Below are 13,978 nucleotides of genomic sequence, written 5' to 3' on the forward strand. Positions count from 1 at the left end.
CCAAATTCATTCAGCTTTGAAAAACGTTATGGACAAAATAAAGAGAACAATGATCATTATAGATCAGGATGCAAATAGTACTAGCTTTGATTTTGCGAAAGAGACACAGATGACAACAGCTGGAGGCGGGCATGGGGGAAGGTGTGCTAAAGGCAAGGGTGGTGGGGCAAACAGTCCTCTCACAAGTGGAAGGCCAAGAGGTATTACAGACAGTGATGTGTAAGAAATGAAAGTAAAAAGTTATAAATGTAACCAATAGAAGAAACCAAAATAGTCCCCTGCCCTCCTGCAAAGGGGTGGATTTGAAGGCCATATATGAGCTAAATCCTCATCTGCCCTAACAGCCAATTAAGTCTGTAATTAATAATCACCAAGTAATGATGAAGCATACTACTAGAAATAAGTAGCCGTTAAAAGAAAAATTCACATGTTAAAAATGGTCCCCTCTAGAGAACAGGACTGAATAAAGATGGGGTGGGGCAGGGGTGTTTCTTTTTTTTCTTCACTTACAAACCCTTCTCTACTATTTGAGTTTTTAGCGATGTCCACAAATTATTTTGATAAAAAGCAAAAATGGAAGTGTATTTTACAAGTGTGAATACATGAAATATTTGTGCTGTTAGGAACTTGTTAAGGCAGTCCAAGAGCAGCAAACCAGACTGACCTTTGGCCTCTGACCCCAAGCGGCCACCCTAGACACTAGGGGCCACCTTGCCACCCAGACAATGATGGACAAACACTAAGCAGCTGAACAGGGGTAAGTACCTGTGCACGGTGTACACAAAACATTCTGAAACTCAAGGCAGAGTTTATAAAAAAAAGGTCTCCCTTTCACTGCATATTTGCTGTGGTTTGGGTAGCTTATCACCACCGCCCACCCCCAGCCCAATTCTTGCCTGCAAGGAGGCCATGATGATAGGAGGGAGGTGGACGCTTTATAGGCATGGCGGCTTTTAGCTTTCTGGCATTTTTTCAAAGTGAAACAGGAAGCGTTTCTGGTAAGTCACAATCTGGTATGATCTGCATGTTTCTCTCCCATAATCGAGGAGGAGTTAAGGTTAATTGAAAAGAAGGTGTAGGTTCAAGCAATAGGAAGAAAACTAAAGTGGCAAAACATAAAAAGGCAGGAAAAACCTCCATTTCCAGGTATATTTCTGTTGCAGGCTGATAATATGGTATGTTTCCCCAGATTGTGGATGGATCCTAAAAGAGCAGAAGGGCTTTCTTGACACCGAAGATGCTGCAGAATCTGACACCCACGTCTGCCCAATGCAGTATCCAAGCCATCTGGTCCAAGGCCCTTTGTCATGTAAGCTTTGCTCTCATCCAGAAACTCATTAAAGGGATGCTTCTAAATCTTAACCACATAGTTAATTCCCTCCAAAATCTTTCTCAGAAAGGTATCATTAAAACTGACAAAAGAGAAAAATTTACCTGGTCGCTTTGTCGAGCAAGAATGCTAACTTCTGTTGAAGCCGCAGATGCTGCCAACACTAAATCCCTTCAAAGAATAAAACCAGAAGACCATTAAATTCAAACATAGCAACAGCTCTGACTTGATTCTGCAGTAACATCTGAGGATTTCCTTGAGATGTTGAGGAGGAAGGGAAGCATTTCTGTATGGCTGAAGAAAGGTAAGAAGATTTTAGACATAAAGCTTAACCAGGATAAAGCCCTGGAGACTCAGTTAACTTGCCTATGTACTTATGATGGACAGATGGTACAAAATCAAGTCAGAATTTCAAATAAATCTACCACCCTATAAACAGATGATATGATGAAAGGAACAGAAGCTTTGCTTCAAGTAATCTGGCTTTCAAAGGGAATCTTATGCTCTCAGGGAAACTTTTAATATGTTCCTTAAAGATCATTATTTTCATAAGGTGTCACTGGGATTATGGGGCAAACAGGATTTTTGAGATTAGTACATATTCAGTCTAAATAATTCAAGACTGGGGATACAGAAGTGGTAGTCAGAAAGGCATTATTTAGCATCAGATGGAAATATGTTCAGGGCATCGCAATCCTCTGTTTCTTCCCTCTTACAGAAAAAAATTCAAAGTGGGAACAACACAATTCAGGCATGACCTGACAATACAAGTAGGAATCCCTCTCCTGTGTTCTTGGCTCACCATTCTTCAACGTAATTGAGGTAGTAATGATGCTGCCGCTCCGTGCAGCTGCCGTAGCAGGGTTCCATAAAGTTCACAAATATCTCTGGGTGCTTTTCTTCTTTTTTCTACAATAGATAAAATGAGCTTTTCTTTAATCCTACACAGTTAAGGATCTCAAAAGATAAAAGAAGTTTCATGAGAAAATTCACTCAAAATCTATGTCCAAAGACATGATATAAAGGCAGCACTGAATAGTACAGTACAAGGAACATGAACATTAGCCATTGACCAAACTGAACTCAAACTGTCTTGTCACTTTCTGGCTGAGAGTCAACTTCTCTGACACTCAGTTTTCTCATGTGCATAATGAACCTACTAAATCTACTTCAATGGCTGTTTCAAGTGTGAGATGAAATGATACATATAAAACTTCTAGGTCGGTACATGGAACGTAAAAAGTAGTCAATAAATACTAGTATTAATACTATCCCTGGGAATAGGAAATCTTAATGATATTTTGAAATAAGGTACCTCAGTAAGTATATATTTTTAATTCAACTTTATCAGGAACCTAAAAGTTAATAAAAGGCATATGAGATTGGCAGAGACTAAACATGGTTCCACGCATACAGACACACGTGTTGGGTAACTGGTAGTCTCATGGGTGGCAGGAGTATAAACTGGAACAACTTTCCTAAAGGATACTTTGGCAATGTTTTCCAAAGCCCACCAAAAAAAGTACATACCACTTGACCAAATTAATTTCTAGGTATTTGTTCTAAAAAATAATCACAAAAAATGTATATAAAAGAATGAATCACAGCATTCTTAAAACAGGATATCTGACAATGTGAATATCCAACAGCACAGGAAGAGCTAAATAAACTGATTACCTGTCCAAAGCCGAGTAGATTTTGCTCATAATTTGCAACTAAGTAAAACAACATCGCAAAACAGAATGACTGGTGCAACTCCCACATTTAGACATTTATTTATGCATTTTCATTTTTTAGTGTTTTTTCTGGATTTTGAAAGCTAATAACAATTTGGAATAAAAGCTCTGCCTCATTCGCGCTTTTTAAAAGGCCACTGCAATTTAGTTAACATCTTATAGGTCTTAATATTAAAAGTTCTTCCATCCTCAAAATGACTCACCCCCCCCCACCTCACTTCGTATGATTCTCTGCTCCAACAGCTCCTCCTCAGAGGCCTTCCTTGAGCCCTGATCTGAACCACCACCATCATAGATCCCACATCCTTCCATATTTCCCCCATCTCCTTCACCATCACCCAATTCACACTTAGTCATGATGAGCACATCCACTAGCTTGTAAGATTCACAAAAGCAAGGACTCCGCTTTGGTCAGCACTGTGTGCTCAGCTTTACAGCCATGTGTGCACACGGTAGGCATTGGATAAACACCCAATAAGTAAGTGAGAGAAGTTTTAAAAATTGGGATTTTTTTTTTTTTTGCTTTTCTAAAATTTCTTAATCAGCTTAACATCTATGAAGACTCACAGTTCACAGCTTGAGCAAAAGCAAGTTTTATTTTTATTTTTTTTACCCTATGACTGAACAGTGGAACCTAAGCACACCTGCGTTTTGGTCCCCAGGCCCATGGTGCAGTGTAGAGATCTTACACCTGAAGCTGCACCACCACTGCCAAGGAAGGAAACAAAGCCTAAGCCTCAAAGTCCATTAGCAGGGGACGGCCATAATTCTCAAAGAGCAAAGACGTCTGTTCAAATACATACTGGCAGCAGAGCCATCACCACGTCTGGAGAAGTTTCCAAGGTCCCATCTGCTGCAGCATATACTATTGTGAAGACATATGTCCCGATCCAGAGAACATCCAGAACTGCAAGACACACACCTTTAATAAAGCACCTAAGTTTGGAATAGCCCCTGTATGCTAAAATATTAACAGCCCTTGGATAAAAAAATTCAAAGCACTATAGCTTTAAACAAAGGTCCAGATTTCACCCACTACACATAATTTAAATACAAAGACTCAAGAAGCCAAATTCATCCCAAAGTGGTATTTTTTTCTGGTAGATTATGATAAGGGCAAGTTATGAAGAAGTCTAACAGAGAATCAGGATCAATTTAATGCCACTTACCATGAGATACTGTTGTCTACCAGCGGACTTAGCTAGCTGAAATAAAGAGAGTATTCATACAGGAGGCACTAACTTCCTTGAGCACCTGAGCAGGTATGCAGGTGCATCAAGGACCTGAAATTTCTGTACTACGGACAACATCTCATTAGAGGTCAGCCCCATAAGAAAGGTAGATGTCTTACCTCTGACAGGGTGATCTGACTCATAAAATGGAGGACATGGAATGACTTTTTTTTCCTGCAGAGTCTGAAAGAGATTTGAAAAAAATTTTAAAGCATTAAATGAAACAATCCTTAAACCAATGAAATTCTGTCAAGTCCACTATGTTCCCCTAAAAGCCACCTGTGTTTCATCTTCCCATCCAGGAGAGACCAATGACAGAAAAGAGTGAACAACCACTTCTAGGACCCTATCCTACAGAAATACTTACATGAACATGTTCAGATGCAGACAAAAAAGATGCTCAACGCATTACCATTTATTGTAGCAAAACCACTCATAGTGATCCAGATAACCAGCAATAACAAGACATGAGTAAATCAGGGCCCATTCACAGTGCACTACTGTGCAGCCATTTGAAAGAATGAAAGAATGAAGTGGCTCTATATGTATGAGCTTGAAAAGGACCCCAATATACCAGTAAGTTAGAAAGAAAAGAAAGTAAAGAAAGGGGAGAGAGAAAGACAAATACACCAGTAAAATTAAATCAATTGTATTATCTTTTTACAGGCTAATGGTGTAAGAGTATGTACCAAATTTCATATAACTTTCTGCAATTAAAAGAAAAGTAACAAAACCTTCACCTCAAACCTACATCACCCCATTCACCCTCTGCATACCACAGAAAAGTCCGCCAAGGAGGAATGCGCAACAACACAGGACTCGGCACTGTGAACCCCTCCTTCCCATCCAGGCTTGACTTGATACATACACGGATTCCTTGTCAATTTATACTGGAAAACTTTGTGCATACTATCTCAGGAAGACCACAGGGAAAGGATGACAGAGTGGACATGCAACAACATGAGCATCCATTTTCTTTGGTGCTTTTAATCAAAGAAACTGGCCCTTTAAGATGGACTCGGCTAGGGGTCAAATAATCCTGTGCTTCAACCTTCCACTAACTCCTTTTCCCCTTAAGCTCTGTTTTTATGGAATGGATTGGGAATATAAAGTTGGGGAACAGTGTGTAGAGTATGATCACATTCTAGTTAAAAAGAAAACAAAAACAATACATTTACACACAGATTATTTGTATAAGCATCCAGAAAAGTTGGGAAGGCCACCACTAAAGAGAACATAGACTGTGCCTCTGGAAGGACTATGGGATAGAAGGGAAGAATTCCACTTGTTTTTTTTGTTGTAATCAGCACAAATTACATTTTAGTAGAAAAGAACACCAAAGGTACTCCCAAATCACCCCTAAAACAGTGGGTAACTTAAGTAAGGAAAGTTCTGAAGCCCGACGCAAGACTTACAGGAAGATACTGGACCACAGTTCCATTGAGCTTCCCCACTGCCAGCTGCTTTCCTTTGGGACTCCAGCACACTGAGCAAAGAAGAAAAGGCTACCAATTAAAAACTGAAGAAGTTGCAACAAACCAATGCGATCTGCAACAAAATGGCAACACAATCACCACTTCTTGTTCTTCTGTCAGCCCACAGAGGACTGCTGGATCATCCTTACTTAAGCAACGTCAAACAAGAAAAGCCCTTTTGATGATATAAGCCAATTATGATTTATCACTAGATCAATGAATCAACTGCTAAAAATGCTTCTTCAATGGAGCATTGCCCAGAAAGCTGAAAGGTACAGAAACCTGTGGAGTCTTTAGATAAGACAAGGAATATAGAGGTTTTCAAGTATGAAGAAATCATTCTCTGACTCCTATTCGGTATTTCTAATGCTTTTCCTGCAAAGGTACAAATGACTTTCAGAGCACACCCTTTTAGATCCAGAAACAATTACTCTCAAAAACACAGTTCTAAACAAGCTGTACCAAAATATTTCTTTCTCCAGAAAACCCAAGCACTTTCACGTTAAATCATGTATGCTGTTTGGCCACAAGGACATTAACTATGGAAATAACTTTCTCCACTTCTATCAAACAACAACAAATACAGCAAAAACCCATTTGCTTTTATTTCCAGAAATTATTTTTTTAATAATTACCATTATTACATGTTACAGAGTGAAAGCCTTTATTACCCACCAGATGTTACTGCTACTGTGGAAGGAAGAGTCGCACACACTTTCACTGTTTCTGTGACTTGCAGGACAGCAATGCTGCCATCAGCCAGACAAACGGCCACCATGGAGGGAACAGTGGGGTTCCATTTCATATCGATCACCATGCCTCCTGCATCTTTCAAGAGCTTATGATAGGCAAATGGACGTTTCTGCTGTTTAGCCTTTTAAAACAAATGCCCGGATGCAAAAATTAGTAAATTAGTAATTATACAGAGACATTTAATAGTCAAAGGAAATTATTAGATATGCAAGTTTTCTCAAATTACAGGTCATTTTTCCCCATGACCATGAAAACCAATTAGCTCTATATAACAATCTGTTACAGACCATTCAACACAGCTTTTCAAATGGCAATTATTCTAGCACAATTCCCCCAGCAGGGGATACACAAGTGCAGAATCATCAATACAGAGCAGACTCTAGACTAAAATCATGGCTCTGCCTCTCAAAAGCGTTCGGTCCTTGGACAGTTGCTTAACCTCTTTGGGCCTGTTTCTCCATCTGTGAAAAGAAGACAATAGTCCCTACTGTGTGAGGCTGCGGTAGGCATGAACAAGGACAAGGCATGTAAAGCGTTACTGCGGGCCTGGCACACAGTCAGTGTAAACTCAGTATTACTGACTATTATTGTTACTACACTGCTTGGAACAAAGAACACTATATTAGGAAGCCAGAGACCCACAACACAGGAATTTCTGATGTTATCTATTAACTTCACGTGCTTAGGCAAGTCACCTGAGGCTCCCTGGGCTTTGGATGTCTTATTTGTAAATGAGAAATTGTAACAACATGGGGCAAGGGGTATTATGAAATAATTTCTTGAAGTTCCTTCCAAGATCTATGATTCTATAATTAGGTCCTTTCTTTAACCCCACATTTTAATCTAGAAAGACTTCAAGGGCCAACCATGAACTTCCAGGTGAAGATTCAATATCAGAAAATCGTAGGATCCACTACAATTTGCCAGTAGCTTACCTCGTTTGAGAATGTGCGAACATCAAAAAAAGCAATAATGGAACCATATTCACTGGACATCATGCACACGGAGAGTGTGAGGTTATCACAGCTCAGGGCCAGGTGATGTATTGGGAATTTCATAGGAACTAGCAAGCTTTGTACTTTCTCAACTATGAAAATACAAAAAAAAGACAAAGCAGAAAATGTAATGTTTCAAACAAAAGCCACAATGCCTTTAACGAGGTCTATGTGAAACAATTTTTGCATCTATAGAAACACATACACACACCCTGATACCTAGTCATGCAGATAAATCTCAGCTTTCTTACAAATGCATACTGATGTATTAAGTAACAACCTGGGGAAACTAAGTGTGGCTGTTTTCCTTGTTGAAAATAGTGTCCTGGACCATATTTTTCCACCAATGTTTCAAACAGTACACTTTCCCTTGGTCTGGATGGTACTATTGTGCCAACTATAAAACCATGCAACAAAACCCTTCTCCAAAAGAGCCAGAACCCATGTTCAACTAAGCAAAAATGAAAGCATGACAGAATGGTAAATTCTTCTTCCCTCTTGAGCTCAAAGGAACAACTCACTGAAAGAAGGAATACAAAAGAACAAAGAGGACAACCAGAAAGGCTTCCGGCATCCTACCTAGGAGAAGTAGACCTACCCAGAAGAAGACCTGCGGGTCCACCTCAGGACTAACAGTAGTTTTAATTTTAATACTAGAATGATTTCTTGGAAAAGAAACTACATCACCCCACACTTCTCTACACTTGACTACACTCCTCCGTTTACTTGGCAACATAAAGCAAGTAATTACCTATCTTACTGGGATCGTCTCCAGGCTTAATTTGATCAAGAAGATTTTTAGTAGGAAAAACCTGCAGCCCACTGGCTCCACCAGCAAAGACCAGGCCATACTTGTTGGACACAGCAAGCAGACTTGAGCGTTCCTTGGGCAACTCCTCGGGCGAATCAAAGATCCTCACCTTCTTCAGTGCTCTAAACTGAAAATCCTGTTGTGAGGGATCAAAACTAGATCAATTCAGGGAAGAACAGGAAATTAAATCATGTCAGCCATATTCCAACAGACCCCATTCCAGCACAGTCCAATGACTGTGTGGCTCATTTTTTTTTTTTTTTAGATACTATTTTTTTTTTCTTTTGGTACCAATCTACAATCACATGAGCAACACTGTGGTTGGTTACTAGATTCCCCCCATTATCAAGTCCCCAACACATACCACCTTAGAGTTACTGTCCATCAGCATGGTAAGATGCTACAGTCACTACTTGTCTTCTCTATGCTATACTGCCTTCCCCATGCCGCCCCCCACCGACATTATGTGTGCTAATCATAATGCCCCCTTTTCCCCTTATCCCTCCCTTCCCACCCATCCTCCCCAGTCCCTTTCCCTTTGGTAGCTATTAGTCCATTTTTGGGTTCTGTGAGTCTGCTGCTGTTTTGTTCCTTCAGTTTTTGCTTTGTTCTTATGCTCCACAGATGAGTGAAATCATTTGGCACTTGTCTTTCTCCGCCTGGCTTATTTCACTGAGCATAATACCCTCTAGCTCCATCCATGTTGTTGCAAATGGTAGGATTTGTTTTCTTCTTATGGCTGAATTATATTTCATTTTGTATATGTACCACATCTCCTTTATCCGTTCATCTACTGATGGACACTTAGGTTTGCTTCCATTTCTTGTCTATTGTAAATAGTGCTGCGATAAACATAGAGGGGCATATGTCTTTTTGAAACTGGGATCCTGCATTCTTATGGTAAATTCCTAGGAGTGGAATTCCTGGGTCAAATGGTATTTCTATTTTTAAGTTTTTGAGGAACCTCCATACTGCTTTCCCCAATGGGTAGACTAGTTTACATTCCCACCATCAGTGTAGGAGGGTTCCCCTTTCTTCGCATCCTTGCCAGCATTTGTTGTTCCTAGTCTTTTCTATATTGGCCATCCTAACTGGTGTTAGGTGATATCTCATTGTGGTCTTAATTTGCATTTCCCTGATAATTAGTGGTGTGGAGCATCACTTTCATGTGCCTGTTGGCCATCTGAATTTCTTCTTTGGAGAAGTGTCTGTTCATACCCTCTGCCCATTTTTAATATGGTTATTTGCTTTTTGGGTGTTGAGGCATCTCAGTTCTTTATATATTTTGAGTCCTTGTTGGGGCTCAGTCATTTTTAGGCTTCCTGTGTGTACTGTGATGTCTGGCATAGCACTTAATGTTTATTCAGTGAAATAAATGTCTAAAAATTCTTGCATAAGTCCTTCCTTGACTAATTAAGCTTACATTGATCTTTTCCTTTTCTGCATTACAAGTTTATTGTCCTAACTACCTAAACACAAGCTGCAGTTTATTATTTATAATCTCGTCCTATTTTATGATATGTATTGTCTCACAGAGCAGTGCTTAATAAATTTTTGTTCAATATTGAAAGCTATCACCTAGCTACACTGCAAGCTCCAATAGCCAGTGTAGTACTCAACAGACATATATGGATTCAGCAACACTGAAAGATAACCAAATCCCAAACAGTAAACTAAATTCTACCACAGAAAAGGATATAAATGGTCAATCTCTTGGTGTTCAACGCCTATAAACATACCTGGATACTATGAGAACATCTAAACACAAGTCTAAAACCCTTAACACAGGCTATAAAGCCACGCACAACTGGACCCACCCGCCCCTGAAGCCTCAACTCATTCCACCCTGCTTCCCTCCAACAAGTGCATCATCACCTCTGCACAGCCTCTGAAGCCTGCTGTCTCCCAACTAGTACATTTTCATCTCCTGCAATTTTCAGGCTCCTTAGTGCCTCAGGGCCAGGGGGCCTTTCTGATCTCCTGTCGATGCCTGACTCATCCAATAGTCCACAAATGTACCTATATGCTTTCAAAGACAATTTTCAGTGTGTAAACTTTCTGGTAAAAGAGTTCCAGAAGTGTACCAACTGCTGCGTTAAGCTGTACTTCCTATGGCTTATTTTCTTCTTCAATTCCGAACCTATCTTCAAGTTGAGGTTTTGGTGAAAAGAATGTGAATCCTTTTTTGCTAACATTCCAAGAGTAGAAGAACCAAAGAGAGCCTTTCTCAGCCTTCATCTTTGTACATTTACAGTGTTTCGTACCGGTTCCCTAACATACCCCGCATACTAATTTCCTTGGATTTGACATTTAATATAAGTGCTAGAAGATTAAATACTTTTAGTTTCAACCGCATATGGTGACCAGAAAGTTACACAGCTTTCCAGGTGAGACCATACCATGTTTCACACAGGAGTAGAATAAAATTTTCAGTCTTGTTGTAATTCTGGTCCTGATAATCCCAAATACCCTTACTTGGGTCATGGTCTTATGAATGTGGAGAGCCAGTGGGATGAAGACAGGAGAGCTCTCCTCAAAGGCAGACTATCATCTTCTAAGTCTGTGGTCTAAAACCTTTTTTTCCTTCTGCCCCAGCATATCTGAGGAATATGGTGTTGTAGGGAAAATGGAAGTTCCCATGGCCAGGATGCCCACCTGACCCTAATCTACTTGCCCACCGCCCACGTCAATGATATAATATGGGCTTACTGCGCAGGTGCATGCTTACACCTGTGATGGCAATGCGCCACTGCTGTATGTGTTGCTACAGGATAGTGGACTTGCTACATGTGGATGCAGATCCACAGATATGGACGGGATTCTAGATTCTAGCACTGGACCTGCCACCGCGAGAATAAAGCCTGGTGTCAGACCTTTTACCCCCAACTCTGTTGTCATTTTTCGGTCTCACCAAACCCAGATTGAAACCCTCTGGAGCTACAGGTGTACTCTCATTGGATGGCTCAGTCCCCGCACTGTCAGGAAGAACCACTACTGCTGTAAATATGGTATGATTACAACCCCCTGAATGCATTTCAGTGATTCGTTGTTCAAAGGCCTAAAATCTTCCTGTAACCTACTCTCTCTCTCTCTGGTGTTCATAACTATCATATGGATCCACCTGCCCCTCTCTTTAGTTCCTGACTTTAGACTGATTTCTAGTACCAAAACAGTCCTCCCATTCCGGTTAACCAAACGTTTTGTGGATAGGTGATGAGCCCTAACTCTGCATTAGGCAAGCCTGGACCACCTTACGGAGTAGTACACGGAGAGCAAAGAAGAGAGGGTCTTTAAAAGATAAAAGTAAAACATAATACCTGGACTTCAGCCATCTTGTCAAATGTGACTTTGGTTAAGTTTTTTTTTCCGAGCCTCTCTATTTGCTCCTCTATATTTACAACTATTCGATAGGGCTGCTTTTACGAGTACGAGGGTAAACGCTCAGAAGACAGTAGTTACTAGCACTACTCCGACCACCACGGGAAAGTAGCCAGGGTAGCGGAACTGGCGCGCACAAGACCAAGATGGGACGAGAACAGTGCATCCGGCGGGGCTGCCGTGCCGGCAGCCACAGCGAGTGCCCCAGGGCACGCTGGCGAGAACTGAACGCGGCAGGCAGCTCGGGCGGGAGGCGGGGCAGCCGCACCCGCGCTTCGCCGTTCGGCGGGGCGCCAAGGCAACGCCGGCTAAGCTGAGGAAAGGAGGGAGGCCCCGGCCCGTCTCTGACCTTCATCTCCCGCTCGGGGATCATGGTATCCATCTCGTCTCCCATCGCGCCGCCCTCAGTTGGTCGAAGGACCCGCCGCTGGTGGCCGTGGCCTGGCCCACTCAGTCCAGGCCGTTCGGAGGCCAACTTCCTTTCCTCTCCGCTAGCGGCGCGCGGCCGACACTGCATTTCCGGCGCTTTACGGTGACGTCACGAGCCTCCGTGAACAGCACGGTCGTGGGACGTTGAACGACCCTCCGAAGCTGCGCGCCCTTCTGGCCACCGCCTCCTATTGGCCGGCTGGACGAGTAAGGGGCGACCCCCAGCCTGCGCACCTGCGTACTGGACCCCCCCCACCCGGTGCCGCCCTGCTATTGCAACTGACCCCCGCTAGCTTTGTGTTGGTTTCATTCATTGGGCTGCTCACGTTGAGCGCTTAACGCTCCGGGTCCCGATGAGACCTCGCAGTAACCCTTAGATGTAAGTGGTTATTAGTAGTTACAGAGTCAGAGAACTTGGAACTTAGGAACTTGACAAACATTTCCAGGGGGCAGGTCTTGACAGAGGCTCTGGCGGGATGTGTGAGGAAGAAACGTGGTTCAGAAAGTGGACGGGTAGGGCCTCGCCACGGGAGACCCCGACGTGTCTAAGCACAAGGCTGAAAGGGGAGGCAAAAGGGACCAAAGATCAGCTTTGTCTACTCCTTTCAAGGCTGTCATTTCCAGAGCAAGAGCCTGGAAACTGCGCAAAACACTTCAGATGTGTTACTTAATCTCCAAGCCAGCCTAGACTCCTAGGGGTTATTACTGCCATCTAATTGATGAGGTAACTGGAAGCACAGAGTTTAGAAAATTCCCCGATTCCCCTCAGTCAGAAATCGGTGAAGGCAAGATTAGAATTATTTAGATATGCTGATTGACTACACAATGCTACGTAGAGATTTTTCTAGTGGAATTACAAATGCTCTAGGACAGAGATTCTTAACAGAGCCCATGGGTCAGCTTAGGGGTGGGAGTGAGGATATTCTGCCAGTTATATTTGGTTTTCAGCAAATTACTTTTCTGCTCTACAGTTTATAAAGCAAGGATGACATAATAGACCTGTCTCCCGGGGCTGTTGTGAGGAGTTAATGGAGTTCAGCAGTTAACAGAGCCTGACACACAGGACACATTGATTCAATCTGTTACTATATTAGCTAATTCTTCTGAATTTGCTAAGCCCAGAAACCATTCCCAAAAGATACCAATCAAAACTGTGGTAAGTTTTATTTCCAGTCTGTAGAGATGCTGTCTGTCACCACACACACGCACGCACGCACGCACGCACGCACGCACGCACGCACCGGTACACACATACTTCATCCACTCAAACTTGCCTGACAAAGTCCTTCCTTTTGAGTTACAGGGACAAAGCCATACTTGGCATCAATAAATTGCTGGTCACATTAGCTAGATTTGGTCTTTCAGAAAGACGGCAGCTGAAGTTCTAAGAAACTGAGCCCTTAGCCAAAGAAGTATGAGTCTTGGAGGCAATAACCACAATCTGAAATTCACACAGAGCCCCTTTCCAGGAACTACTCTGGAGCCCCTCTCTCTCCAGGAGCTGAGCTCCAAGTTAATGGTGAAGAAACTGTGGGGGTTCCCAGGACCTTCCCTGTCCTGAGGAGACTCTTGCCTGTCCGGAGGCTGGAAACACACCCCCTTGCTCTCCGCCGGTAAGGCTTCCTGCAGTCTTGTAAACGGCAGAACCCACCGAAGTGGGCCTGGTTGTTCTCCTCTTTCTAGGAAGGAACAGGCACGCTGACTGTGATGGGCAATCAAGGAAGGCATCACTTTGCTCAAAGGTCTCAGCCTGTCCCAGAGAGAAGCAGCAGTGGGAAGGAATAGGGACAGGCGATTGTTCATCTCATGATTTCAGAGGTTAAAATAAACAAAACAAGG

General features: G+C 42.4%; 1 protein-coding gene across 4 annotated transcripts in view; it reads right to left on the reverse strand.

Annotated features, from left to right (window-relative positions):
- The window catches only part of NUP214 (nucleoporin 214), a 103,090-nt gene extending 90,184 nt beyond the window's left edge, over positions 1 to 12,906 (reverse strand). For 2 of the 4 annotated variants that reach the window (XM_073222678.1, XM_073222676.1), the window contains exons 1-9: positions 12,060 to 12,375; positions 8,273 to 8,468; positions 7,462 to 7,613; positions 6,449 to 6,647; positions 5,714 to 5,784; positions 4,418 to 4,481; positions 3,870 to 3,973; positions 2,133 to 2,239; positions 1,435 to 1,501 (exon numbers count right to left, since the gene is read on the reverse strand). In XM_073222678.1, the coding sequence (XP_073078779.1) occupies positions 1,435 to 1,501; positions 2,133 to 2,239; positions 3,870 to 3,973; positions 4,418 to 4,481; positions 5,714 to 5,784; positions 6,449 to 6,647; positions 7,462 to 7,613; positions 8,273 to 8,468; positions 12,060 to 12,227 (1,128 nt within the window). In that variant the 5' untranslated portion in view covers positions 12,228 to 12,375. Of the gene's footprint in view, positions 1 to 1,434; positions 1,502 to 2,132; positions 2,240 to 3,869; positions 3,974 to 4,417; positions 4,482 to 5,713; positions 5,785 to 6,448; positions 6,648 to 7,461; positions 7,614 to 8,272; positions 8,469 to 12,059 lie in introns of all 4 variants that reach the window. The other 2 variants (XM_073222683.1, XM_073222690.1) reach the window with 2 other exon arrangements.
- Between the last annotated feature and the right edge of the window lie 1,072 nt (positions 12,907 to 13,978).

This window comes from Manis javanica, chromosome 2, assembly GCF_040802235.1.
Source record: "Manis javanica isolate MJ-LG chromosome 2, MJ_LKY, whole genome shotgun sequence".
NCBI classification, from domain to species: Eukaryota; Metazoa; Chordata; class Mammalia; order Pholidota; family Manidae; genus Manis; species Manis javanica.